A 27,008-nucleotide genomic window follows, 5' to 3' on the forward strand; every position below is an offset into this window, starting at 1 on the left:
TGGAAATAGAGAGCCACAGGAACTGTGGCACTATAACTTCTTATATCATCATTCTGCTATGTGTCCATACAGTAGTACCATGCACACTTGTAAGAAGGTAGCCTTTTTTTCTTGAGTTCCACAATTACTGAAGTGGCAGTAGATTTATGAGTTATTTAAATTTTGTTATAGCCTTTCGAACGAGCATATCCAATGAAAGACAAAATGCTTTCCTAATTACTTGAGAATATGTTTCTGCCATTCTCAAATAATGCCAATGAGCCACATCTCATATCTATCACTACCAGGCAAAGGGCAACACTACAATATGATTTTTAAAGAATGAACCTCTTCAGTGACCTGTCTCTTCCCTATTTGCAGTTCAAAGAGACCAACACTTTCATCAATACTATTCTTGATGTCCAGCCAAGGTCTGGTGGTGGAGGAGGTACGAAAAGCAACGATGAAATTGTCCAAGAACTTGTTACTTCAGTCTTGTCAAAGGTACCAGGTAATAAAGCTTTCCAGACATCTGCATGGCCATTGACCAAGGCTTCTGACATGTCGGGGGACAAAAATCCAATTATTTATGTGCATACAAAAAAAATAACTTAATTTAGAATTTGAGTTGGGGGAGTTAGAGTAATAAATGTTATTGCTTCAACTTGCCCACTTTTTGAAAAAATTCACTTTTTTAGTTCCAAATTCTCAACCCTCCACATAATTCTACCTTACTGTCTTCAGCCCACTGAGAAAGCAAAAGAAAAAAATTATATATATATATATATATATATATATGCATATATATGTGATATATAAATATGTATATATATTAAACAAGCATAAATATTTCATTCTGTACTGAATCATCACCTTTCTACCTGAAGGTGGAATACCCACTTTTCACATTTAGAATCTACTTCTATATTTTTAGGATCCATCATTCATTGGTGTGTAAAAGGAAATTCTTTCTTCTCTTTGAGTTTACACTTTGAAAGGGAATCCTTTATTCTCTTTGCCTACTTGGAGCTAACAACAAAAGCTTGAACTGGGTGGATGAGCTGGCAACCACAAAGGGATGCTCCTCCACCTAATTCAAGCTTTTGTTGTTAGGCAAAGAGAATAAAGAATTCCCTTTCACAAGTGTAAACTTAAAGAGAACAAAGAATTCCCTTTTACAGGTGTAAGCCAATATGTATTAAATGCTTACTATATGTCAGGCACTAGCCACTCAAAGATAAAAATGCCAAGCAGACTCTATCCTCTAGAACAGTGATGGGCAAACTTTTTAAAGAGGGGACCAAAGGAAAAGAAATGCTCATCTGTTGATCTGTTTCTATGGCAACTCTTTCGAAGTTTCATTGTATTGTATCCTACTCATTGTATTTGTCAGATTAAGAATAATGTCTCATGGCTGGATAGAACATTTCAGGGGGCAGCATCTGGCCTGCTGGCCATAGTTTGCCCATCAGTGCTCTAGAAGCATCCATTCTACTGCTCTCATTCAGGCCCTCATCACCTCTAAACTAGACTACTGGAGTGGTTTGCTAACTAGTGAACCCTCTTCCAATTTCTCCATCTCCATGCATTTCCTTGCTGTTACCAAAATAATCTCTGTAAGGCACAGATCTACCTAAGTCTTTTCCTTGCTCAAAAACTTCTTTACAATTAAATATAAATTCCTCTTCACAGCACTGAAAGCCCTTAAGAATTTGCCTCCAACTTACCTTAGTAGCCTTATCTTAAGTAGCACTCCTCTTCCAAAGCTGCCCAAGTAATCTGAATGAACAGATCTAAAAAGGTCACTTTCCATTTCCCAAACCATCGATGATTCCCACTTAACTAGCAGTTAATGCCAAGCAGTTAAGTTGAAGATTTGAGCAAGTAGAAGGTGGACAAAGAGGCAATACCATAGAAGCAAGAAATAAGCTGTCAAAGGGTGTGATTTCAGAAGTACCAAAAGGCCCCCAACCCCCTCACCCCAGTTTTCCCCAACCAGCTAGCCCCAATGTCTAACATGACCACCATTAAATAAACAAGGATCATCTCTTATTAGGCAGATTTATTCTCCTCCTATTATTCATCAGCTATTGACACCTCCACACAGATTTGTTTGTCCTAGAACATATACTATCCTCATGCCAAGCATAGAACTGGGACATAAAATAATCTTTTAATAAATGCTTGTTGACTAGAGAAAGCAGAGTTGAGAGGGAGACCCAGGCCAGATGACCAGTGGAGGGGAGAGGTCCACAGTATGAAGTTCTACTAAAGAGAACAGTCCTAAGTATGAGAACACTCATGTAGGAGCCTCTGGGCCACCAGAAGGTCATCTGAAAATGGGTCCCCACTAAGGGGTAGGGACAACAAGAAAGAAAAATAAAGCACAGCCAGCCACATAATTGTACCCAAAATGGATCTGTACAGAGGATATTCAGGCAACTCAAGCTTAGAAAAGGACAACAAGTTTCTTCTATCAATTTACTTATAACAGTATAGGCCAAATATTACAGTCATTGAAAATATTCCTGAAAAACAAGCTTAAAAGTATTATGTTAGAGAATGTTATAGAAATCATTTGTCTCGTGTGTTTCAGTAAAACTGGATATGGAAGGAGCTTCGGAGTCCCTCTTTGTTAAGGATTCACAAGGACGTCCCAACTCCCTAACAACTGTCCTTGGACAAGAAGTGGATCGATTTAATGGTCTTCTACGTTTAATCAGAGTATGACAACAGTCCCATCTTTCTTATTGAATGCCATTGTTTTGTGATGCTATTTAGGATAATATGGCAGTTTTTAGAATTCCATATTTTGTGTTTTCCATCATCAGGTCTGTGTGAATAGTTTCCAAATCTACAAGGTTAGCATTTATAAAGTGCTTTGCAGTTTTGTAAAGGGCTATACATATGTTATCTCATTGGATTTTATGTCTCTATCCTTGACCCTTCTCCAAGGGTCCATTTCTGTCTTCCAAGATGCATGTGGGATATCTCTATCTTCCAGAATTACTTAGACTCAGTATGTCTAAAATTTGTCACTTCTGGAAACCAAGATGGCAAAATAAAACTTGATCTCTTTATGGAATGATGGGAAAAGCACTGGACTTCAAGTCTAAATTCCTGGGATCAGGGGGTCCCTAGGTTGCTCAGTGCTTTGAGAGCCAGTCCTTGACATGGGAGGTCCTGGGTTTAAATCTGGCGTCAGATACTTCCTAGCTGTGTGACCCTGAGCAGGTCACTTAGTCCCCATTGCCTGGCCCTTACCATTCTTTTGCCTTGGAACCAACACACAGTATTGATTCTAAGATGAAAGGTAAGGGTTTAAAAAGAAAATAAAGATCTGGGATTTGGGAGCAAGTTCCATGATTTCTCTGGACCTCAATTTTATCCTCTTTAATGGAGAGGTTTCCCTTGATCTTGATTTCTGTCTTTGATGAGAGTTTTTAAGAGAAACATTTGTTTTTCCTTTCAGAATTCCCTAGAAACACTGGACAAAGCAATTGCTGGCTTCGTTGTCATGTCTGAAGAAATGGAAAGAGTATACAACAGTTTCCTTAACAACCAGGTCCCAGTCTTGTGGTCCAATGCTGCATACCCTTCACTAAAGCCTTTATCATCTTGGGTCAAAGATCTTGTCTTGAGAACATCTTTTGTGGAGGTGAGCAAAGTTGTCCTTCGGAATCTGGCTAAGTTAGCAACATGGTTAGATTTATGCCTTGTAACGCAGTCCAGGGAGGAGGTGGGACATAGGGAGGAAAATCCATGTTTCTTCCTATGTAGGAAATTTCTAGGATGAGAACTCCTCCCACCCATGCAGATAGACTATAACTTACAGCCTTAGTCGTTTGGAAATACTCAACAGTTAAATGACTTGTGTAGTATTTAAATTAATGTCTAACACTCCAAGTTTTAATTTCGTTAAGTTTATTAATAATCTCTTGAAGTAGAAGGAATAAAAAGGAAATAGATGTAAAAAAACTAATTCTCTAACAAAATTAAGACCACATGAGCAATAGTCTCCTGGCTCTCACCTCATGCCACCTCCATCAAACCCAAGAGTGGGAGAGGCAGGGCTATACAAAATTTATATCTTGCCTACGTCAGCACGTAACATGAGGAGAGCGGGGTGCTGGGAATTGTAGTTTTGGGGTTCAGATTCCAATTACACAGATGCCTATGATCACAGAACTTCCTTCTTGAGTCTAGGATGCTAGGCATCTAGCCTTTACTGCGTGGTCCTTCTTATTAACCATAGTTTATTGAAAAGCAACATTTATGAAAAAGTTCACTAAGCTGAACAGGGTTGAGCTAGGTCCTCCTGACTCTAGGCTTGGCTCTTTATCCACTGAGCCACTTAGCTGCCCCCTTCTTGGCCATTTTAAAGAATTATTGGGTTAATAACTAATTCTCTGGACTGGTTTGGAAATCGTCCTAAGAGGGAGAAGAGAGACTCACTGCTCTAGGCACCAGTGACCTTAATTTAAATAGACTATAACCTATTTCAGCCAAATAAAAATCCATTTCATTGTTTCTCTTTTCAGCTCTGGCTCAAAAGGGGACAGCCCAAATCATATTGGATCTCTGGTTTCTTTTTTCCTCAAGGATTTCTAACAGGTACTAGTACTTTTCCTAAGATTTTTCAGTAGCTCCTGACTCAATGGAGAATCATAGAGTTAGGAGTGGGAATGGTCCTTTCTAGCACCCCGAGAGGGATGAAGCATAGGCAAAAACTAAATCTTGGAGAGCAGTTGGGACAGAGCCCATGCTAGCTGGTTAGGAAGGAGCACAAGGGATAGGCGAAATGTTTCTATAGAAAACATTTCGCCTACAGCAGACTCTTGAGGAATTTTTGGTTTCAGTATTCAGTTAGAAATCATTAAGTTCCCCAAGGGGGCAGCTGGGTAGCTCAGTGGATTGAGAGCCAGGCCTAGAGACAGGAGGTCCTAGGTTCAAATCCGGCCTCAGACACTTCCCAGCTGTGTGACCCTGGGCAAGTCACTTGACCCCCATTGACTACCCTTACCAATCTTCCACCTATAAGTCAATACACAGAAGTTAAGGGTTTAAAATTTTAAAAAAAAATCATTAAGTTCCACTTCATAATTCATCTGAAAAAAAAGAAAAGGTTCTAAATGGCAGAATTTCCTTAGTTTCCCAAATCCAGGCCCCTCTCAGCATACCTAGCACTTGGGGAAGAATGAGAAAGTACTTTTTTAGGACCTTGTACTCTGGTTAGGAATCTATAATTATATTCTGAGCCCCAGAATTTTAAACCAGGTCAAACCAAACTTGGCCAGGCTCAAAAACTTTTCTCCTCTACTCCTGTTCTAGCTATTGGCCCAGAAAATGTTCTTGGTCATCTCTTTAGTACATCAAGGCAAAAGAAACTGAAAACAGGAAAAAAAAACCAAGTATGCTTGTCCCACCAAGATCAGCACTAGGGAATTTATGTAAAATATTCCAGTTTAGCCAGCCCTAGCTTCCCAGTTCTGAGACCTCCACCAAAGGCAGAAAATGACCATTAAGTGGATAATTAAGGCCAGATTTTATTTTTTGAAAAGCAGATTTTCTTAAGCACTTTCTCTGCTGCTCCTTCTGGACGCACTCCTCCTTGTCAATATTTATCCCCCAACCATGCTGCCTCTGGTTGTCTAACCATATACCGCCACTACTTCCCATGCTCACCATCATCACAGAGTTCCATCAGGGCCTTCAGTGGTCCAGGCTCCAGATCTATCTTCCCCCCACCCCAGCCATCCCACCTCCTCCCTCATCACCCCGATAAAAACTTGCTGGGCCCATTTTGTTCCTCGATACCATGGAAAGACGACCTTGGAGGGACAGACACTATCAAGTGTTTTTCTGTTTTGTTTTTCTCAGTTTCTTTATCCCTAATGTACTACAGAGTAACAGGGCTTAAACTTAAAACTGTTGGGGTCTGAGACTCTCTGCTATTCCCAAACTCTCACCTCTTGGGAGGCAGGTCGACATCTGAACACCACTGTGGCTTAACTCAAAGCCCAGATGTTTAGAATCTCAGGCTCTGGGACCAGATGGTGGTGGAGGAATTTGACTTCTGGCAAATTCTCGGGATCCTTCCAATCCCAGAGTTGATGCCTCCATCAACCAGGCTAAAAGTAAAAATGCAAGAGAGCCAACCTCCTCGTCCTTCTCTCCATCAGGAACTCTGCAAAACTACGCTCGGAAATACAACTTACCCATTGATGAACTTAACTTCTCCTACAACATCGTCCCTTCATACCGAGACCAAGCCGCGGTGATCGAGGCTTCTAAAACCATCCAGTTTGGACAGCAGTTGCCCATGGATTTGGAGGTATCATCCCCCCTCAGACTGGCCACTAGGGAGGGCCATAAATGTTGTTGAGGCCCCTTGTGGGGGCTGGTGGGGTCCAATGGTACCCACTGCACGGATCTGCAGCTAAGCCGGGGCTGTTGCTCTGTCCGGACACCCTCACCCCTAGGTCCCAGATGTCAGATCCCAGCTCTGTCTATATCTTCTCTGCCTCCTGCATCATGGAGCGAGGCTTTGGGGGGAGGCAGAAAAGATGGGGCCCCAATTCTGCCCCTGGAATGGCTTGTTCTGTCTGAACTTCGGTTTTCTCCTCTATGGCATGGCGGTTGTGATGGCATGTGTAAAGGGCTTGGGCAAGCTGTGAAGCTCTATGGAATGTGTTGTGGTGATAAATACATGACCTGGGGCAGCTGGTGGCTTGGGATCAGGAGTTCAAATTCAGCCTCAGACACTTCCTAGCTGTGTGACCCTGGGCAAGTCACTTTACCCTGCTTGCCTCAGTTTCTTCAGCTACAAAATGAGCTGAAGAAGGAAATGGCCAACAAGCTGTTTGGCCCTGGGCAAGCCATTTCACCTCATTTGCCTCAGTTTCCTCATCCATAAAATGAGCTGAAGAAGGAAATAGCAAACCATGCTAGTATCTCTGCCAAGAAAACCCTAAATGGAGTCACAGAGAGTTGGAATAACAGAAATTATTTCCTCAGTCTAGGAAGATTCCTGTGAGAAACTCCCTCTACCAATGAAGCTCCATACTGTAAAAGGGGGAAAGGGGTTTTTTGGTTGGATATTAATATTTAAAGGTGTGGTCACCAAGGAACCAATTCCTATAAAATGATTTTAGTAATTTATTTACAAAATATAGGAGAGAGTGGAAGTAGAAAGATGAGAACAGGATAGAGTAAGAGATCTAACTTAATGAAGTAGATTTATATTCAAATCTGGGCTTTACTCTGGCAGGGCTCCAGAGGCCCAGCCAGAGACCCTAAAGTCAGTTAACAAGGGGTTTATTCATGAGGGCTTCTCCCAATCAAGGGCCCCTCCAGAGGCAAAAGTAGTCAGCCTTCTTCACTCACCACGTGTAATTCTAAGGGAAAGGTTTAAGAACAGTCTCACCAAGGTCTCAGGGTCCCAGTCAGAGCTCCTCCATGTCCAAGTCATGAACAAGAAGAGCTCCTTCAGATCCAAGACACAAACAAGAAGAGAGAAGCTGAACTCACTGAACTTTTAAAGCTTTAAAGGGGCCTCTTTTGTGTCACTTCCTGTGCCATCCTCCTAGTTTACGTGTCCAATCACAACAAATGCTTTTCTTAGGACTGTCCAGGAGGCAGTAAGTAAATTCTGATTCGTTGCTCACTCTAGCACACATGGGTCACAGACCTCCCAACTTGTGAGTTAAGTGGAAATGTTTACACTTTTAGTGATTAGATTTGAGAATGGGCAAGGTAGATTTAATCTCATTATCAAAATACTTTCTCTACAATGTATGAGCCTTGGGCAGGACTTGCTGAGTTGGCTCAATAGATAGAGGCCTGAAGTCATGAGGACCTGAGTTCCAACCTGGCCCCAGACACTAACTGGGTGACCTTGGGCAAGTCACTTAATCCCCACTGCCTAGCCCTTGACCTTCTGCCTCTTGTTACTAGGACAAAAAGGAAGAGTTGTTTAATTGAGAGTCTGAATGGTCTGGAGGCCCTGAGCCATTAAGGGACTTGCCCAAGGTCACACAGCCAATATGGGTCAGAGGCAGGATTTAAACCTGCCTCTTCCCAGCCCCTCCCCCCAGGTCTCTTTTCACTACACCACATTATATTACATATGCATTAGTATACATAGCAGGCAAACAATTATGGAAAGACAGAAATCTCTTTGTCTCCTCTGAAAGAGACCTCATAACCCTGGACTCAGGGATTCATAAAAAGGGAGAATTAATAAATATCTGAGCTTGGAGAAAAGGGAGATCATTTAAAAAGAAAAACAATAAGCTAGTGTTAAAAGAGAGAGGGAACTTGGACTAGGAAGGGAATAACAATAATCACTAACATAGAGAGCACTTTTAAGGTTGACAAAGCACTTACCTTATCAGATTTTGTGCTCACAACAACCCTATGAAGTAAGTACTATTAATATCTCCATTTCACAGATAAGGATACTGAGGCAAACAGAGGTTAAGTGACTTGCCCAAGGTCACACAGATCCTAAATGTCAGAGGGAGAATTCGACCTCAGAACTCCCTGATTCCAAAAGAACACACTTTGTCCCCTCACATGCCACCATCTTCCCCCATGCTGCTTACGAGGAAGTAGGAAGAGAGAAGGAATGGACTGCTCTAGAACAAGGAGAAAAGATGTCAGGCCAAGAGGAGGCAATCTGGAGCCTGAGAACATTTGTCCAGGGCTAAGGAGATCCTTAAGCCCACTCTGGGCCTGGCTTTTGGTTCTCCTCTGCACCCTTCACTAGCCTGACATCTTTGTCCTCATCTCAGTAATTGAATCAGAGACTTTCAGAGCTATGAGTGACTTTAGAGACCAGCAACCTCCCCCATGCACATATGTGCATACACAGATATACACGGGCTCTTTATTTCTATACATATACGTGTATACACATACATAGAACCATATATGAGCATACAGTACATGTAACCTATGTTCTAGGTGAAATGCACGTGTGTATGCACATATATCTGCTCTTTTATTACATACTTGTGTGCGTGCACACATACATGTGTGTATTTGCCTATCTATACATCTATAGATAGAGACAGGAAGAGAGAGGGGGAGAGAGAGAGAGAAGAAGAGAGAGAGAGAGGGAAAAGGAAAGAGAGGAGAGAGAGAGAGAGTAAGAGAGAGAGAGAGAGAAGAAAGAAATGGATAAGAAATAGGCAGACGGATGGATGGATGGATGGATAGATAGATAGATAGATAGATAGATAGATAGATAGATAGATAGATAGATAGACAGACAGATGGGTAGGTGGATGGATGGATGGATGGATGGATGGATGGATGGATGGATGGATGGATGGACACTGTCTAACCCAAACTCCTCCTAAGTAGGGATTTCCTTTATTCATTGCAGTTGTCTCCCCAGAGCCTTGCTGGGTGTCTAGCCTAGCTGGATGCTAAGGTCCCAGAGAGCTCAGAGACTATGTACTTCGTTTTGTTGCTGTTCCTGTACTAGTGTTTGGCTTTCTTGAATCCCCAGCCCCAAGCCTGATGCCTGGCACACACTACAAGCAGAATTGATACTGGCTGACTCCCTGACGTAATCAGGGCTTAATGAATGCTCATTTTCCAGATCCCCCCTCCAGAAATGCACCAATGGTATTTCTGGGTTTCTGTTCCCCTTTCAGTTGCCCTCTCCTGAGGACGGTGTGCTGGTGCATGGGATGTTCATGGATGCTTCGCGCTGGGATGATGACGACATGGTGATAGAGGATGCTTTGCCTGGACAGATGAACCCTATGCTGCCCGTGGTGCATTTTGAGCCTCATCAGAACTATGAACCCCATCCCTCCCTGTATCACTCTCCGCTCTACAAAACAGGAGCCCGAGCAGGGACGCTCTCCACCACCGGTAAGAACATTGTCTCATCCATATGAAAACTAACGTGAATGTTGTGATTCTGTCTGGAGCTTTGTCATAGAGTACCCCAAAAAATCCAATCCTGGCCTAATGGAATAATCCCGATTTCTAACCACCAGGTGGCGCTATGGTGTGTCAAGTGCTGGGCCTAAAGAGGGAAAGAGTGGAGTTCAAATGTTGCCTCAGATATTTATCAACTGTGTGACCTTGGGCAAGTCACTTATCCTCTGTCGGTTTCCATTTTCTCATATGTTAACGGTAGATAGTAATAGCATCATATACCCACCAGGGTTGTTATGAGGATCAAATGGGATATTTGTAAAGTACTAAAAAGGGGGCAGCCAGGTGGCTCAGGAGATTAAGAACCAAGCCTAAAGATAGGAGGTCCTCGGCCTCAGACACTTCCCAGCTGTGTGACCCTGGGCAAGTCACTTGACCCCCATTGCCTACCCTTGCCAATCTTCCACCTATAAAAAAAATCAATACACAGAAGTTAAGGGTTTAAAATTTAAAAAAAAAAAAAAAAAGATAGGAGGTCCTAAATCTAAATCTGACCCAAGACATTTCCTAGCTATGTGATCCTGGGCAAGTCACTTAACCCCCATTGCCTAACCCTTACTGCTCTTCTGCCTTGAAACTGATACTTATAATCAATTCTAAGATGGGAGGTGAGGGTTTTTTTTAAGCACTAAAAAAATACTACCCTCATCACTACCATCATCATCATCATCATCATCATCATCATCATCATCATCATCATCATCATCATCATCATCATCATTATCTGGCTTTCACCGCTGCCAGAGAAGAAAATGACAGAGTAAAAAAAATACTAGATTTGGAGACTGAGGATCTGAGGATCTGAAACACTTGCTTTCTACTATTACACTTTGGGCAAACATTACATTCCCCATCTGTCAAATGAAAGACAGGATCATACCATCTCTAAACCTCTATCAGCTCTAAGTCCTGTCATCTACGGAGGACTAAGGAAATCTCCAAGCTATAAGGAATGGGCAGAGCCTCAGTAGGAAAGACATAGGAATCCAGCTCCATACTTGAAATCAGAAACATGGCAGGTGAGTACATTAACCAGACTGAAAACAATATCCCACCCAGGTACTTGAAATACAACCTTTAGGCTTTTCATCATGCTAACCATCAACAGTAACTGAGTGACCCTGAACAAGTCACTTCGCACTATTTATCTCAGTTTCTCCATCTGCAAACTGAGCTGGGAAAAGAAATGGCAAAGCACCCCAGTATCTTTGCCAAGAAAACTCCAGATGGGCTCATGGAGAGTTGACCACGATTGAAAAACACTTTAATACACATTTCTGTATGTTCTACCAAGATTGAACATTGCCCACATCTCTGGGCTATGTGAGCATTGAGATTAGCCAGAATTCAGACATTGCCAAAGGGCATTGTTTACATTGACATAGCAGTGCTTCTTATTGGTTCCCTCTCTACCTTGTGACCTCAGATGCAATCAAACTAAATGATATTTCAGGGTCCCCCCCTGCCCCTTCAAGCTCTTGATCTATGATCTAAAGTATCAGAGCTGCCCCCTAATCTATTTCCATTTCTATCATGCCATTGCTTCCCATCTTGGGGGAGAAGGTATAAGGAACCCATCAAAGCTCAAAACATTTTCCAGCTTTCCCTCCTTACGTGACTGTAGTTGTAATGTTGGTGTCTGCTGTGCTTGAGGTGGGGGGATGACATAATAACAAAAGGTTACTAGGAACCCAATGCTGTTTATAAATGAATTTATATTGGCTCATCCATTAGAATAGATGCTCCTTGGAAGAGATATTTTGCATTTTCTTCCTATGTAACCCTTATAGCAATGAGATTTTACCATTTTTCCATTCCTTGTTGAGATGGAACCATGGCCCACCTCCAGTAGGTTGGGCGCCAGTTTACTAGATTTCCTGGGACATCTCTTACCACATGGATGTAGGTGATTCTCGGGATTCTCTGGGACCCGTGTCAGGTCATCATTGTCATCCGTGTCTCTCTAGAGCAGAGCCAGCACCTGCCCAAGAGCTCCACTTAACACAAACCCAAAGCAGCTCCTGCAAGACCCCCATCTTGTAAGACACACGTTTCCCACCCCCACCGTGATGCCTTCTGGCTTCTGAGTAGAAGAGCCAACATTTATATAACACTTGAAGTCTTGCAAAGTGGTTTACACATATTAATGATCTCACCAGCTGCTCCCAACAGCTCTGTGAGGCAGGTACCATGATCATTGCTCTCATGTTAGAAATGAGAAAACTGAGAATGAGAAAGACAAGTGGCTTGCATGGGGTCACACAGCTACTAAGGGTCTTGGGTGGACCTCAAATTCACATTGATCTACTCTGCCAGGCTATCTGCCCCAAAGGGTAAGTCCCAAAAGACGTGAGTGGCACCTACTTAGATTGTTGTAATTAGCCACTGTGAGATCTGCTTTGCCAATTCATTATCATTATCACCATCATTATCATTATCACCATCAACACCATGCCTCTCAGCCTACTTAATGAGTGCCTTGCTGAGGAGACAGCTGCCTTCCTGGGCTGTCTTGGGGACCACTCCTGGGTCATCTTTTGGAATCATCTCTCTGACCCTCTGATTCTTTACTGATCGACCAACCGAGTCTTGTTTTTCCTGCTGTAGGTTTCTTGCTGAGCTACAATTAAACAACCGTAGTACTGCCCCTACATGTGTTCCTTGTCAAATTGCTCTCTGTCCCCAGAGATATTTTGCATTTTCTTCCTATGAACCCTTACAACAATGAGATTTTGCCATTTTCCATTTGCTTGTTGAGTTTCTGTCAAGACATTGACATTTGTAGTTTGCAAGGAAGGAAAACAAGCTGTCAGAGTGACAGAGGACCATGGCAGCATCCCTCACAGTTGGCCATACAAATGCTTCTGGAGGCTTTTAGCAAGACTATTTAGCTTCTTTCTCTCTGTTAGTCAGCCCTTCAATCTGCCAACTGTAAACATTACACATGCCATCCACATTATGCCAATGGAGTGGATGCAAGACATACCTGGGGCAGTTATGGCTAGGTCAGCTTTGTTCTAGGGTGGCATGCTGACCATCTCCACAGTACCCCAAATCTGTCTTAGGGAAATGTAGGGAGGCTGGGGATCATGCCTAGATGCCTGAGTAAAACTACATTTACCTCCCTTGTACTTCCCAGTCTGCAAGAGGCAGAACTTCTTATCCTACTGCTGAGCTTTTAGTTTATGTCTGAGAACTCAAGCCAAGAAGGTTGTAATCATTTAAATATATTTATTTATTTATTTACAGTCAATTTAATAATGTATAATATTATGTTGTATATTATATATTATATTACATTATATTATTTTATATTTGCATAACATTAAGAGTAAAAGTATAATACAACATTAAATATATAACATTTAGACAGCATGATCTGGTGGATAGAGTATTGGCCTCAAAGCCAAGAATATGTGGGTTCAAATCCAACCTCAGATATAGATATAGATACAAATACAAATACAGAAATAGAAATAGATTAGATATAGATATAGATATAGACATAGATTAGATGTAGATATAGATATAGATATAGGTATGGGTATAGGTATAGATATAGATGATATAGACATAGATTAGATATAGATATAGATATGGAAATAGATATAGATGTAGATATAGATATAGATATAAACATAGACACAGATTAGATATAGATATAGATATAGATTAGATATAGATACAGAAATAGAAATAGATTAGATATAGATATAGATACAGATATAGATACATATACAGATATAGATATACACTGCTTTGGTGACCCTGAGCAAGCTACCCTTCTCTTTATATTCTAGATACCTAAGATTATAAATTAAACAGGGAAGTTTCCCCACCTGGAGCTTCCTGTGCCAATGAAATATTAGGATTCGGCCCTTCTAGGATTAGGATTACATCCTAGGAAGATAGGAGCTCAGAAAACTATACTTCTATAATGGCTGTGGAGCATGAGTCCCTATTTTATCACCTGGGCAGTAGCAATGACTTGTTGCTCACGGGACGTCTCCCTTCAGCTACCATCATTTGGAAACATACATGCCCAATTGGAGCATCTGGCATGGTCTGTCCCAATTCAAAGCATCCCATTCCAGAAAACATTGTCTTGTTTCTCTAAGCCATCCAGGGGAGGCCAGGCTATGCAGCTATAGCCTACTAGCCCTAGGTGAACCACTCGATCCTGAATCATGGGGTCATTTGATCCTAGAGGTCTCAAAGTGATACCTAGAATCTAACCAGTAATTTCTGGATTTGACTATTTTGTTCACCTCATTTTCAGGTTCCAGTGCCCTAGTTTAGAAGGGCAACACAGAGTAGAGGACAAAGAGCCAAAGTCAGAGATCTCAGGTTCCACCCCTGATGCCTACTGGCTGGACCACTGAACCCCTCAGTGCCCCAGGACACTCTCTGAGACTACAAGTTGCAGAGAAGGGATGACCTACATTGGTAGTCAAGTCAAATCAATAAGCATTTGTTAAGCATGTACTGTGTGATACAGGGAATTTATCCATAAATCTCTCTATTAATGAGGTCAAAGTCTAGACCAATTAAAAAAAAGTCCTCATCTTAGTTTTTAAAAACCCAACTTTTAGTTTTTAGTTTTTACCTTTTCATAGAAAGTTGCAGGGACTCCATCGACTCTCCTAGGATTGCGGGGAATGTTGATGTACCTTTGTGGCTAAAGAAAAAGAGTGGTGTGATGTCATGGAACAACTGCTAGACACTTGGGTCTTCCACTATTTGGCTGCATGAATGTGGGCAGATCACTCTCCTCATCAGAGTTTCAGTTTTTCCATTTTCTTTTCTAATTTCTAAAATATAATTAAATGTTTATTTTCCCAGTACCTCCCTTCCTTCTCCACATTAAAGAAGGCAAGACTATAATTGTTTAAGCTGAGCTCAGTAAGAAACCCATGGCGGAAAAAAGCAGATTCAGTTGGTTGGTTGGTCAGTAAAGAATTAAAGGTCATAGAGATGACTCTAGAAGGCGACAGGGCCAGTCCCCAAGATAATGCATTTTCAGAATGAGAAAGTTGAGCCAGAAAATCTCTTAAGGGCCCTTCCAGCCAAACAGTCTGTCGCTTCTCTCCAACCTCTGGCTGTCCAGAGTGCCTCCAGATTCCACAAGGTGGAGGAAGAGAGCCAGAATTGAGGGAATCTGAAAAACTGACTTCTTGCATGATTAAGCTTCATGGATCACGCCTGTGACATCGACAGTCTGAAAGACCTGGTTCTTGGGTATTTCAGCCATCGCCTCTGTGGCATTTCTTTTCATTGATGTCAGAAAGGATGTAGTTAAAGCCTGCTTAAAACCTGCTCCTGCTCCCTGAGTCTCTCTAAGGCTGGAATTGCTAAGTAGAAGCTGAGCTCTGGGAGGAGAAATCCTGGACCCCACTTACTGTAGCCTTAGAACCACATGGAAAACAGCAGAATCCAGGACCTCGACTTTCAAACAAGAGGTAGCCAGCCCTTTGTTTGGGGGAATAAAATGGAGAAGAATAAAAAGAAATTGAGAAAATAAAAGAAGGCTCTTTCCTGATTAGCTCCAACGATTTGTTTTGTTTTCTAAAAGGCCCGATTTGATAATGCAATTATAAGACTCGGAACCGGCCTCCACAGTAAATCAACAGAACGGACAGCCATTTCAGCTGTAGAAAACAAAGCTGTAGATGAAATGCAGCAGCCTCTTAGTCAAACAGCTGAGAAGCAGTGTGCCATAATGGATAGGAAGGCAGCTAAGAGTCGAGAAGCCCAGAGTTCGAGTCCAAACTCCTGGCACTTACCAGCTTGGACAAGTCATTTAAGTTCTTGGTAGACCCCCGCCTCCCTCTACGACTTTGTGGCAAAGAAGATGCTGCCTGCACTGGTAGGAGGAATTTCCTCATCTGGAAGTTTTCTTTTGCCTGTGAAATCATAGATCACATATTATCGTCATACACAAAAGGCATCGCTTAGGGAGCCCATTCTAATCCATAAGGGGCCTGGATGGAGAGCTGGGCTCTTAGTTATAAAGATCTACTTCAAACTTATTGGCTGTGTGACCCTGGGGAAGTCATTTAACAGCTCACCCAGGCAATTCTCTAGACATCTGGGAGGAGGAAAAATTCTGTGAGATTGGGCTCAAAGGTAAGAAAATCAATTTATTAATCAGTCTAGCAATCACCAATAAATTAATTGTTCGGTGATCTCTCTCGGTGATCAAAGACATTTCATTCAGAGTCGAGAGTCGTTAAATACAATTTTAAAAGTTTATTATTCATTGGCCCTTCCCTAGACGGCCCAAGACATCTCTAATTGGAGAATACCTAATGAGGGGATGGACCAACATTCTCCAATTAGAGATGGGAAAATCACATCCTTGCTTAGTGGAGTCCAATGTCGAGTTGAAGAAATCAAGTTATTCCTGATTAATAATGACCTCGTCCAATTCTTTTCAATGGGGGCTCCCAGACATTGCCCTTCTGCACCCCGACCCCAGACAGATTCAGCCAAGACTAGTTTCTATTTCCTGAACAAAATGGGGCTTGCCATCTCAATCTCCATCGTCCTGATTTTAGCAGCCACTTTGGGATAGGGAACGTGAGACCATTCCTCGGCTTGCCAGGAACAAAAGAATGAGGAAAGAGGCTTGAAAACCCGGCCGAGTCTCAGCTAGGAAATTATGCAGAGCGTTACTTAGAAATGGAAATGATACAGGAATTCGACAAAAATCCCCTCACTATAAGCTGGAGAATAGCTATTGACTTTTATGGGTAGAGAAGTTTCTAGCCTGGAAGTTCCTCATCGACTTGGACCGTTCCTTTATCATCCCCTGACGATTAGTTATTGAGTTGTAATCATCGCTGGCATTTACGTCATGCTTCGTAGTGTGCAAAATGCTTTACAAGCTCTCAGATTTGATCCTCACAATCTTGGGAGGTAGGTCTGTTGTCTGTTATTATCTCTCTTTTACGGATAAAGAAACTGAGTCCAAGAGAGGGGCAGTGACTTGCCCACAGGTCTCTCCTGGGCTCCAACTCCAGCACTCTCTCGCCTTTGAATTGAATGAGAGTGAAGCCAGAATAAAGAGGGCTGTTTCTTTCCTGGCATTCGCACTCCTTCCTTCATTCCATCATGCATCTTTCATGCAGAGTTCAGGGAGGGCTGCCAGAGCAGAGAATGGGCGAGTCTTCAGGGAGAAGGGCCGGGATCCTCTTGCATCCTTCAGGCTTCGTACCCAGGAAGAGATGGAGAAAGAGAAACATTCGCCTCCTTGCTGCCTCATAAGAAACAAAACAGCTTCTGAGCTTGGGCCCTACCCAGAAAATGGCCCGTTTTCTGTCTGTTTAAGGCCTCGTGCGCCATCCAGAAGCCACTGGGCTCCTGGAGTTGTTGTTATGAAATCCAGAGAGGACAGCAAGTCAGAGAAGAGGCCACACAAATTTAGGGCAGCAGAGAGGAGAGGGCACATAGAGCTTGGGGGAATGCATTTGTCTCCTCCATTGGATTATAAATTCTTTGAGGGCAGGGACTGTCTTTTGCCTCTTTTTGAATTCCCAGCACTTAAACCCAGTGCCTGGCAAACAGTAGGAGCTTAATAAATGTTAGTTGATTGATTGATTGGTTGGGAAAGGGCTTAGTGAGGGACATGGAGTGAAACTGAAGTGTCTCCCTACAGAGTTGGCATTCCAGAGCTAGAGTGAGGCCCATGGACGAGAGCTTCTGTGCTATGGGGGCCTGGGATGGAAATATCTGTTACCATGCTGGGCCCGGGCATATTCCCCTCTGCCCCAGCCTTGCTTGGGAGCAGCTGGTAGTCAAAGTGAGCAGTTCAGATCCAGCCTCAGAAACTTCCTAGCTTTGTGACCCTAGGCAAGTCACTTAACTTCTGTTTATCTCTGTTTCCTTCACTGTTAAACAAAGATGAAAATAATAGCACACCTGCCTCCCAGGCTTGTGTTAAAGATCAAGCTAGTTCTTTGTGAAAGTGTTCAGGGGGCAGTTGGGCAGCTCAGTGGATTGAATCAGGTCTAGAGAAGGGAGGTCCTGGGTTCGAATCTGACCTCAGACATTTCCTAGCTGTGTGACCCTGGGCAAGTCACTTAACCCACACTGCCTAGCTAGCCCTTACCGCTCTTCTGCCTTGGAACCAATACATGGTATTGATTCTAAGGCAGAAGGTGAGGGTTTAAAAAAATCAAATAAAATAAAAGTGTCCAGCATAGTGCCTGGCACATCCCCTACTTCTGACACCTCTACCCACTGCCCACACTTTGAGAAGCCGTGAAACTGGCAGCTCGGGCCAGGTGGACAGCAGGCACAGGTGCCACATGAGGCAGGGACAGAAGCAACAAGAGCAGTCAGTCCCTGCCAGGTGCCATGGGAAGAGTACTGGAACTGGGAGTTATGAGTTTGAATCCAACCTCTGCCACTTACCCCGTGGGCGATCTTGAAATAATTAATCCCCCTCTCCAGGCTTCAGCTGCCTCGTCTGTTAAATGGGATGTCAGACTGTATGACCCCTGAGACCCTTCCAGTTCTACAGCTGGGATCCTTTGGTCTACGCACTTGACCTGTCCTTCGAAGCCCACCTTCTCCACTGGCCTTTCCCCAACCTCCCCAGCCTGCCTGAATCTCTCTCTTCCTCCTCCACTGGCCTGTTGTCTGCATGACACTGCCAAGTACCCTAGACTCACCACAGTCCTAGGTTGAAGAATACTTAGAAAAATCATCAAATGTCAGAGCTGTGGACCTTGGAGGCCATCTAGTTTTACAGATAAGGAAACTGAGGCATAGAGAGGGGATCTCAAAGACCATCTAATGCAACCTATTTTTTTTTCCTAAACCCCTACCTTCTGTCTTGGAATCACTACTGTGTATTGGTTCTAAGGCAGAAGAACATTAAGAGCCAGGCAATGGGGGTTAAGTGACTTGCTCAGGGTCACCCAGCTAGGATTTTTTTTTTAAAGAAGAACTTGAGGGGGCAGCTACATGGCTCAGTGGACAGAGAACCAGGCCTAGAGAAGGGAGAACCTGGGTTGTGTGACCGGCAAGTCACTTAGCCCCTATTGCCTAGCCATTACTACTTTTCTGTCTTGGAACTGATACTTGGTATCAATTCTAAAACAAAAAGTAAGGGTTTTATTTAAAAAAAAAAAAAAAAGGATGAAGAAATTGAGACCTGCAGAGGTACAATGACTTTTCCAGTGCCATACAGAGAAGAATCTTTATAGATTTCATCCTTCAATCCATCATTCTTCCCGCCACGGGAAAATCCCTTTAACAGATTTCTTCTCATTTCTTTTAACCAGGCCATTCGACCAATTTTGTGGTGACGATCCTCTTACCGTCTAAAAAATCTAATGACTACTGGATTGCCAAAGGCTCCGCTCTGCTTTGCCAACTGAATGAGTAAGGATGATGAAGCGGCAGTGAGATGGTCCCAGAAGAAGTGTGGAAACACATTTTTCCATGAGAAAAGCCCTGCATATACAAAGGCGCAATGGCGCTGGCCAGTCATTGGCTGCAGCCGGACACGGTACATTATCAGTGACTTGACTTCACAATAAAGGGAAGCAAATTCAGATTTTTATTTCTCTTCAAATTCAAAATAAAATAACCCCAAAGTTTCTTCCCTGCTGTGTTTCTTACAATAATCCCAGGACTTGTTTTTCTCCTGGTGCTCTTTCAGACACGATCGATCGATCGATCAGAAAGGGTGCGAGGGAGCAGGGAGTGAGCCTCCCCTAAGCCTAGAGTGAAAACGTATTTCTGTATCATAAAGTCATTCGAGCTGCATCTTCCCAGTGCATCCTCGCAGAGAGGATGCTTAAAATAAACACAGATTTTGAACAGAAGTGAGCTTTATGAAGAGAAGCATCAAGGTAGAGATGATGGAGGGAGGCAGGAGACCTACCTGGGGGGCGTCCCTGCTCTGCTGTTCTTTGGGATCCAGGACTCTGCTTTGATGACCCCCAACTCTAATGCACCACGAGTGTTCTATCATGTGTCTGAGCTGGGGGTTAGCTTATGCCGGGAGCTCGACAACAGAAAAAATATTCAAGGATTGCCTACAAGTCTACGGGGATTCATGTCTCTCCTTCCCAAGGTAGGAGCCCTCCAGGGCCTCCCTTCCCCGTCAGTCAGCCCACAGCGTCTTCACATCAGCCGTCTCTTCATGCCTTGCTTCCAGAACAGTGAGCCAAGGAACCCAAAGGAGCAGCCCTTGTAACGTCTGAGGCTCTCTTGGTTGCCCTCTCTATCCACTCTGCTTTAGGGATTGGGGCTACACAGTTGTTCTCTGTATGTTTCCATCTCTGTCTCTTTCCTGTCTCTCAGCCTCTGCCTCCACATCTCTATCTCTGTCTCCATATCTTTTTCTCTGTCTCTCTATCTCTGTCTATTTAGCTCTCTGTCTGTCTCTCTCTGTCTCTGTCTCTGTCCCTATCTCTCTGTCTGTCTCTCCCTTTCTTCTGCTTCTATCCCTCCACTGTTTCCTCTCAGTCTCTATCTCTCTCTGTTGTTGTCTCTCTGTCTCTGTCTCTCAGTCTCTGTCTTTTTCTCTGTCTCTCTATCTCTGTCTATTTAGCTCTCCATCTGTCTGTCTCTCTATCTCTGTCTCTGTCTCTATCTCTCTGTCTGTCTCTCCCTTTCTTCTGCTTCTATCCCTCCACTCTCTTCCCTCCTTCTCTGTCTCTCTGTTGCTGTCTCTGTCTCTATCTCTGTCTCTCAGTCTCTGTCTATTTAGCTCTTTGTCTGTCTCTGTCTCTATCTCTCTATCTGTCTCTCCCTTCTTCTGCTTCTATCCCTCCACGCTCTTCCCTTCCTCTCTGTCTCTCTGTTGCTGTCTCAGTCTCTATCTCTGTCTCTCAGTCTCTGTCTTTTTCTCTCTCTCCATCTGTCTCTCTCTGTCTCTGTCTCTCCGTTGCTCTCTGTGTCTCTATTTCTCTCTCCTTATCTCTCTATCTCTGTCTTTATCTCTCAGTCTGTCTATCTCTTTCTCTGTCTCTGTCTGTCTCTCTCCACCCCATCCCCACCTCCTCCAAAGGGGAAAACTTGTTTCTGCCAAGCTAGCCATCAGCCTCACTCTGACTTCTAGACCTCCTGGGTCTTACCAGAAGGCGAGCATGTTCAAACATGGGCAGCCCTGTGCAAGGTGGCAGGAGACAAGCAGTGCTTGGAGGATTTCACAGCCCACATTAATGAAATTTCCCTCCAGAATGCTCCATTCCACCCTTGGTCCTGGCAGTGTCGACAGACCCTCTCGTTTTACAGAAAAGGAAACAGAGAACCAAAGAAATTCAGTGACTTGCCCACAATTCCCCAGATAGTAAACATCTATGATAGGATTCAAACCCACATCCTCAGGGTTGCTGAACCAGTTTTTTCTCATTGTGCCTTTTTTGAGGAAAATCCAGGAAGACCTGCATGACCAAGTGGAACCAAGAGAACAACATACCGAGCAACCACAATAACATAAAGGAAAACCACACTCAAAAGAAATAAGAATTTAGGTCGATGCAATGCCCAGCTCAGATTCTAGAAGACTGAAGATGACACACAGTGCCCTCCTCTTAATAGAAGGTGGGAACGCTATTACACGTAGCCATTTTTTGCTCATAATCACAATAATAACTACATAGCACCTACTATGTGCCAGGCTCTACACTAGGTATTTTGTATATATTATATTATTAGATCCCTACAACAACCATAGGAGGTAGGTGTTATTTTTATCCACATTTTACAGATAAAGAAACTGAGGCATACAGAAGCATACAGTGACTTGACCAAGGTCACACCGGTAATAAGTGTTTTAGTTTCAGTTTGTTTTGCTTAATTGTGCCCCTCTAGCTGTAAGGCTAGGGGAGAGGAGAATGACTGGGAAATGGTATGGGGTCATTATAGCGATGTTAAAAAAGAAGCCACACTTTAAAAAAATCAAATCATTTATTCATCCACCAAGGGGAGTATTTTGGGTGGCAACCCAAACTGATGACTGAACCTGGGCGTTAGTTGTGGGCAGCAGCGATGGCTCTCTCTCCCTCACATTTTCAGCACTGACCCTGACCAAATGGTCCCATCCATTGAGGACCAAGAAACTGACCCTCTGAAAGGTTTATAAAGAATTACCCAATTGTAGGTTCATAGCATTACAAAGTCGAGACCTTGGAGACCATCTGGCCATCACTTTCGTTTTACAGATGAGGAAACTGAGGTCCAGAGATTTTAAATGACTTACCCAAAGTCACACACAGATAGGATTTGAACCCATGTCCTTCCTTTGCCTTTTGGAGCTGGTGCTCTTTGAATACTGAAAAGGAAGGAAGGCAAGGAGGAGGTAGAGGATGTGTGTTGGGGTGGAGGGGGGGAGGTAAGCCACAGAACTCTTAATTTTATCTAGCCTTTATAGAGAGGGGGCTGGGCGAACAGAGCTAAACTATCCATCCTTGAGATTCAAAGCTACGTGAGACTTCGGAAGAGCAGCCCACCACACAGAACTGCCTTCACCTTCCTTCTTGGGGATGGCATCATCTCTTCCCATCTCCCAGCACCTGTCGGCAAGAAGATGCTCCCAACCCAAGAAGCAGCTTCCCACTAACCTCACAGGAAATGTCACACTAAATTCTGTTATGTTAGGAAAGAGCTCGCAGAGCAAACGATTGCTTTCTTTTCTAATCAATTCTACCTTATCACCATAAGAGAAACCATTGCCAGCCAGTGAGGAAGCCGGTTTACATAACTACTGGCTTATATAACCTCTCTCCACCCCCTCTTTCTTGAATCTATTTCCTTAGCTTCCATGAGACTAACTTAACCCAGCTCTTCTACTATCCTCCGACCCCATTGGTAAAGAGGGATGAATGTTGACAAGTCAGAGAGCCTCAGTTCAAACCCTGTCTCTGACTTGTCACCTTGTGATTTGGGGCGATTCATTTTATCTCCCTTGTCCTCAGTTTCCCCATCTGTAAAGTGTGGAGATTGAAACAGATCATCTCTGAAAGCCCCTTTTCACTCTCCATCTAAGAGCTGAACCCCTATCCTTACCCCTGAAAACCTGCTCTTCTGGTTTTTTTCAGAACGCTACTGTTCTCCCAAATTTGAAGCCATGGGAATATCCTTGACCCTCCTTCACCACAAACTCCTAAGTAATCATTAAGTCCCATTGATTTTTCCCTTCAAGAAATCTGTGAGCTGTCCAATCCCTAGCCCAGATCTTATCAGCTCATGTAGGAATCAGAAAGAGGGGATGTTTGTAGTTTACAAAGCACTCCCTCAATATCATTGATCTAAAGCTAGAATCCTTCACCTGGGGCCCATAGACCACTCCCCAAATTCCCAAGGGTCCGAGAGCCTGGATGGGAAGAAATGAAATCTTTATTTTCACTAAGTTCTAACTGAAATTGGGCATTTCCTACAATTATTCATTTATTTATTCATTCATTTACTCATTATTCTGCCTTACAATCAATACTGTGTATTGGTTCCAAGGCAGAGGAGCAGTAAAGGCTAGGCAATGGAGTTAAATGACTTGTCCAGGACCATACAGCTAGGAAGTATCTGAGGCCAAATTTGAATCCAGGACCTCCCGTCTCTAGGCCTGGCTCTCCAATCCACTGAGCCACCCAGCTGCCTCCTCCTGTGATTATTTAAAAGCATGCTTTCAGAAAGCGATCCAGAGGCTTCACCAGCCTGAGTGTCTGGAGGGATCCAGGCCAAAAAGAAAGATCCTTTGTCCCTGCATTCAATCCTCTGGACAGCCATGAGAGGTAGACAAAATAGCTATTAAGTCTCCTGAATGACTACCGCTGCCTTCCCCTCCAGTCCATCCTGCACATCACGGCCAGAATGCTCTCCCCAAGCAACATTTTCAACCCATCCCTCTCAGAATCCCAGGGGCCTTTGAGATTGACTGGTCTAGCCAAGCCTCCTTCAGGGATTCCCTCTTCAACATCCCCAACAAGGGGTCTTTCTGCCTTCTCTGGAAGATCTCGAGTAAAGGGGATCCTTCGGACCTTCCAAAGCTTCCCCTGCAGCTTAATACATGTTACTGGGTGATGTTTGTTGTTGTTGTTGTTGTTGCTGCTGTTAAGTCCAACTCTTCATGACCCATTTGGGGTTCTCTTGGCAAAAATACTGGAGTCTCCAGCTCATTCTACAGATGGAGAAACTGAAGGAAATGGAGTAAAAGAATTTGCCCAGGGTCAACCGGCTACGAAATGTCTGAGGTCGGATTTGAACCCAAGGAGATGAGTCTTCCAGACTCCAGGCCTGGCACTCTATCCGCTCTGCCCCTTCGCCACCCCCGCTGGGTGTTCCATCAGCTCTAATTGTCGAGTCATCCTAACAGCCAGGAAAACAGAGCATCCTCCTCCCAGTGACCTACAGGAAAAGCTCCATTCTATCATTCCTCTTGTCCTTCCTTCCTATCCAATCTTGTCACTATCTTCAAATTAATACCATCCTCACTCCAGCCTACACACTTTAGCTTGGTTGATAGTGGTCCTTGCACCCAGCATACCCCCTTCTCTTTCTTCTCAACCTACCCAAAACTTCTTATCCTAGTGGGGGGAGAGGGGCGGGCAGGAATAAACATTTAAATAGAATCTACTATGAGTGAGGCTCAGTGCTAAGTCCTTTTATCTCATTTGATCCTCACACCTCTGCAAGATAAGATAGGTGCAGTCATTATACCCATTTTACATAAGAAACTGAGGCAAAAAGAGGTTAAGTGGCTTGCCCAGAATCACATACAGCTAGTACAAGTGTCTGAGGCTGGATTTGAACTTAGGTCCTCCTGACTCTAAGTCAGTACTCTACTGACTATTCCACCAAGCTACCTATAGTTAGTTGATAAACACTTATTAAGGATCTCTGAGGCCATCAAATCCATTTTTCAGATGAGGAAACTGAGACCTGCAGGGAGCACATCAAAATTGCCTAAAGTCATGCAACAGATAAGCAGTAGAGGCAGAACTGGCTGGAGAGCCTCTCCAAGAAGAGCCAGCATTCATTCCCCTGTGCCATCCACAATGCCTTCCTCCATTGAGGGGGGCCTGGCCTCACTCTTCAGAGGGTTTCCTCTGAAGACCCTAAAAATAACTCACAGATGACACTAACTTGTGAGAGACATTCTTCCCACTGTACTGTAAGATGGATAACGCAAGGGAGGAGAAGCACGAGAACAGGGAAGCTATAACCTCTATGGGACTATTTACTGCCTAGATGGGGAGGAAGAAAATCTGAATTCTAAAATGTCAGAAAACAATTGTCAAAAATTATTTCTAGGGGGCATCTGGGTAGCTCAGTGGATTGAGAGTCAGGCCTAGAGACAGGAGGTCCTGGGTTCAAATCCAGCCTCAGACACTTCCCAGCTGTGTGACCCTGGGCAAGTCACTTGACCCCCATTGCCCACCCTTACCACTCTTCCACCAAGGAGCCAATACACAGAAATTAAGGGTTTTAAAAAAAATATTTCTTCATGTAACTGGAAAATTAAAAAAAAACATAGTAGGTGCTTCATAAAAGTTTGTTTGCTTAGCAGGGTGCCTGGAACATAGTAGGTGCTTCCTAAAGGTTTATTGATTTGACTCGGTCTTTGCTTTTAGGGACTGAGAGAAATCTGCAGAAGTGATGGAATCAGGGGGTGGTGTCAAAGGGTTTCAAAGGCAGACCACTTAGATGACTGTCATGGGATAATATTTCACCATATGAAATGATGAAGAGGAATGAATTCAGAAAAGCCTGGAAAGATTGACATGAACTGATACAATGTGAAGTGAGCAGAACCAGGAGAACAATGTATATAGTGACAGAATTATTGTGCCATGGTCCACTGTGAAGGACTAAACTATTATCAGCAAAACAAGATTCCAAGTTAACCCCAAACGGCTCATGATAAAAGGGAGGACCGTTGCAGATCAAAGCATGCCATTTTCACTTTACTCCCTTTGTGAGTTTTTTTTTCATTGTCTGTGTGATATGCATCTTCTGTGATGACATGGAGAAAATGGAAAGATGTATTACAGGAAAGCACTGATAGCACCTATAACAGACCATTTATCACCTTGGGGAGGGGAGAAGGACAAGAGAGAATCAGATATCAGAAAACAATTATAAAAAAGTTATTTCTACATGTAATTTTTAAAAAAAGAAAGTCAATTTTTAAAGGTATATCATTATTTTTAAGAATCTCTGATGTTTCATTCTGGTTCAGAGATGACCTTGGATTCTCGGGGACTATGCCAGCCGAGAGCAAATTCTGGCAGGTTCCACACCAAGCTTAAGAGGCTTTGAATCCAGATCCAAGGACAGAAGGTACATCTGTCTCCTGATGATGATGAGCTTAGCTCGATACACAGAGGGTTGTCATCGTGCTGGCCTTGGGATGATAAATGCTTCCGCCACAGGGGCTCTGGGAGGTTATTTTCCAAATTACGAGTTCCAATTTTGCCCTGGGAGTGAAAGTATCCACTGATGAAGTCACGGGGCTTAGATGTTTAGGAAAGAGAGTTTCAGCTAAAACATGACATAATCAAGATAGAGGGGGAAACCTGGAGCTTCAGGTTTAGAAGACACCTCCAAGGACAGCCCTCTCATTCTGTTGTTGTTCAGTGATGTCCCATGTACCACAGCTATCCGTGGAGTTTTCTTAAAGGTAAGGATACTGCAGGGGTTTGCCATTTCCTTCCCCAGTGGATCCTTTTGTCAGGCTATCAGAGGTTAACTGACTTGCCCAGGGTGAAAAAGCTAGGAAGTATATGGATCCAGATTTGAACTCAGCTCTTCCTGATGCCAGGCCCAATTTTTGAACCACTGTGCACAGCTGCCTCTTTCTACAGATGAGAAAAATAAGGATTAAGGAAGTTAAGTCTCTCAGAACTCTTCTAAACCAGCACCATCACCCTACATTTTTACAACGAGGACCTGAGTCTGGGAAGAAGAAGGAACTTACCCAAGATCATGTGTCTGGGAAGGAAGGAAGGAAGGAAGGAAGGAAGGAAGGAAGGAAGGAAGGAAGGAAGGAAGGAAGGAAGGAAGGAAGAGGAAGGAAGGAAGGAAGGAAGGAAGGAAGGAAGGAAGGAAGGAAGGAA

The 27,008-nt window shown here is 43.5% G+C and overlaps 1 protein-coding gene across 1 annotated transcript in view; it reads left to right on the top strand.

Moving 5' to 3' along the window:
• DNAH6 (dynein axonemal heavy chain 6) overlaps positions 1 to 19,330 on the top strand; it is a 219,116-nt gene extending 199,786 nt beyond the window's left edge. Inside the window, exons 68-74 of the mRNA XM_044659302.1 lie at positions 361 to 490; positions 2,576 to 2,703; positions 3,452 to 3,637; positions 4,521 to 4,593; positions 6,162 to 6,313; positions 9,645 to 9,867; positions 19,227 to 19,330. Of these exons, the coding sequence (XP_044515237.1) occupies positions 361 to 490; positions 2,576 to 2,703; positions 3,452 to 3,637; positions 4,521 to 4,593; positions 6,162 to 6,313; positions 9,645 to 9,867; positions 19,227 to 19,330 (996 nt within the window). The remainder of the gene's footprint in view (positions 1 to 360; positions 491 to 2,575; positions 2,704 to 3,451; positions 3,638 to 4,520; positions 4,594 to 6,161; positions 6,314 to 9,644; positions 9,868 to 19,226) is intronic.
• The last annotated feature ends 7,678 nt before the right edge of the window (positions 19,331 to 27,008 follow it).

This window comes from Gracilinanus agilis, chromosome 2, assembly GCF_016433145.1.
Source record: "Gracilinanus agilis isolate LMUSP501 chromosome 2, AgileGrace, whole genome shotgun sequence".
NCBI classification, from domain to species: Eukaryota; Metazoa; Chordata; class Mammalia; order Didelphimorphia; family Didelphidae; genus Gracilinanus; species Gracilinanus agilis.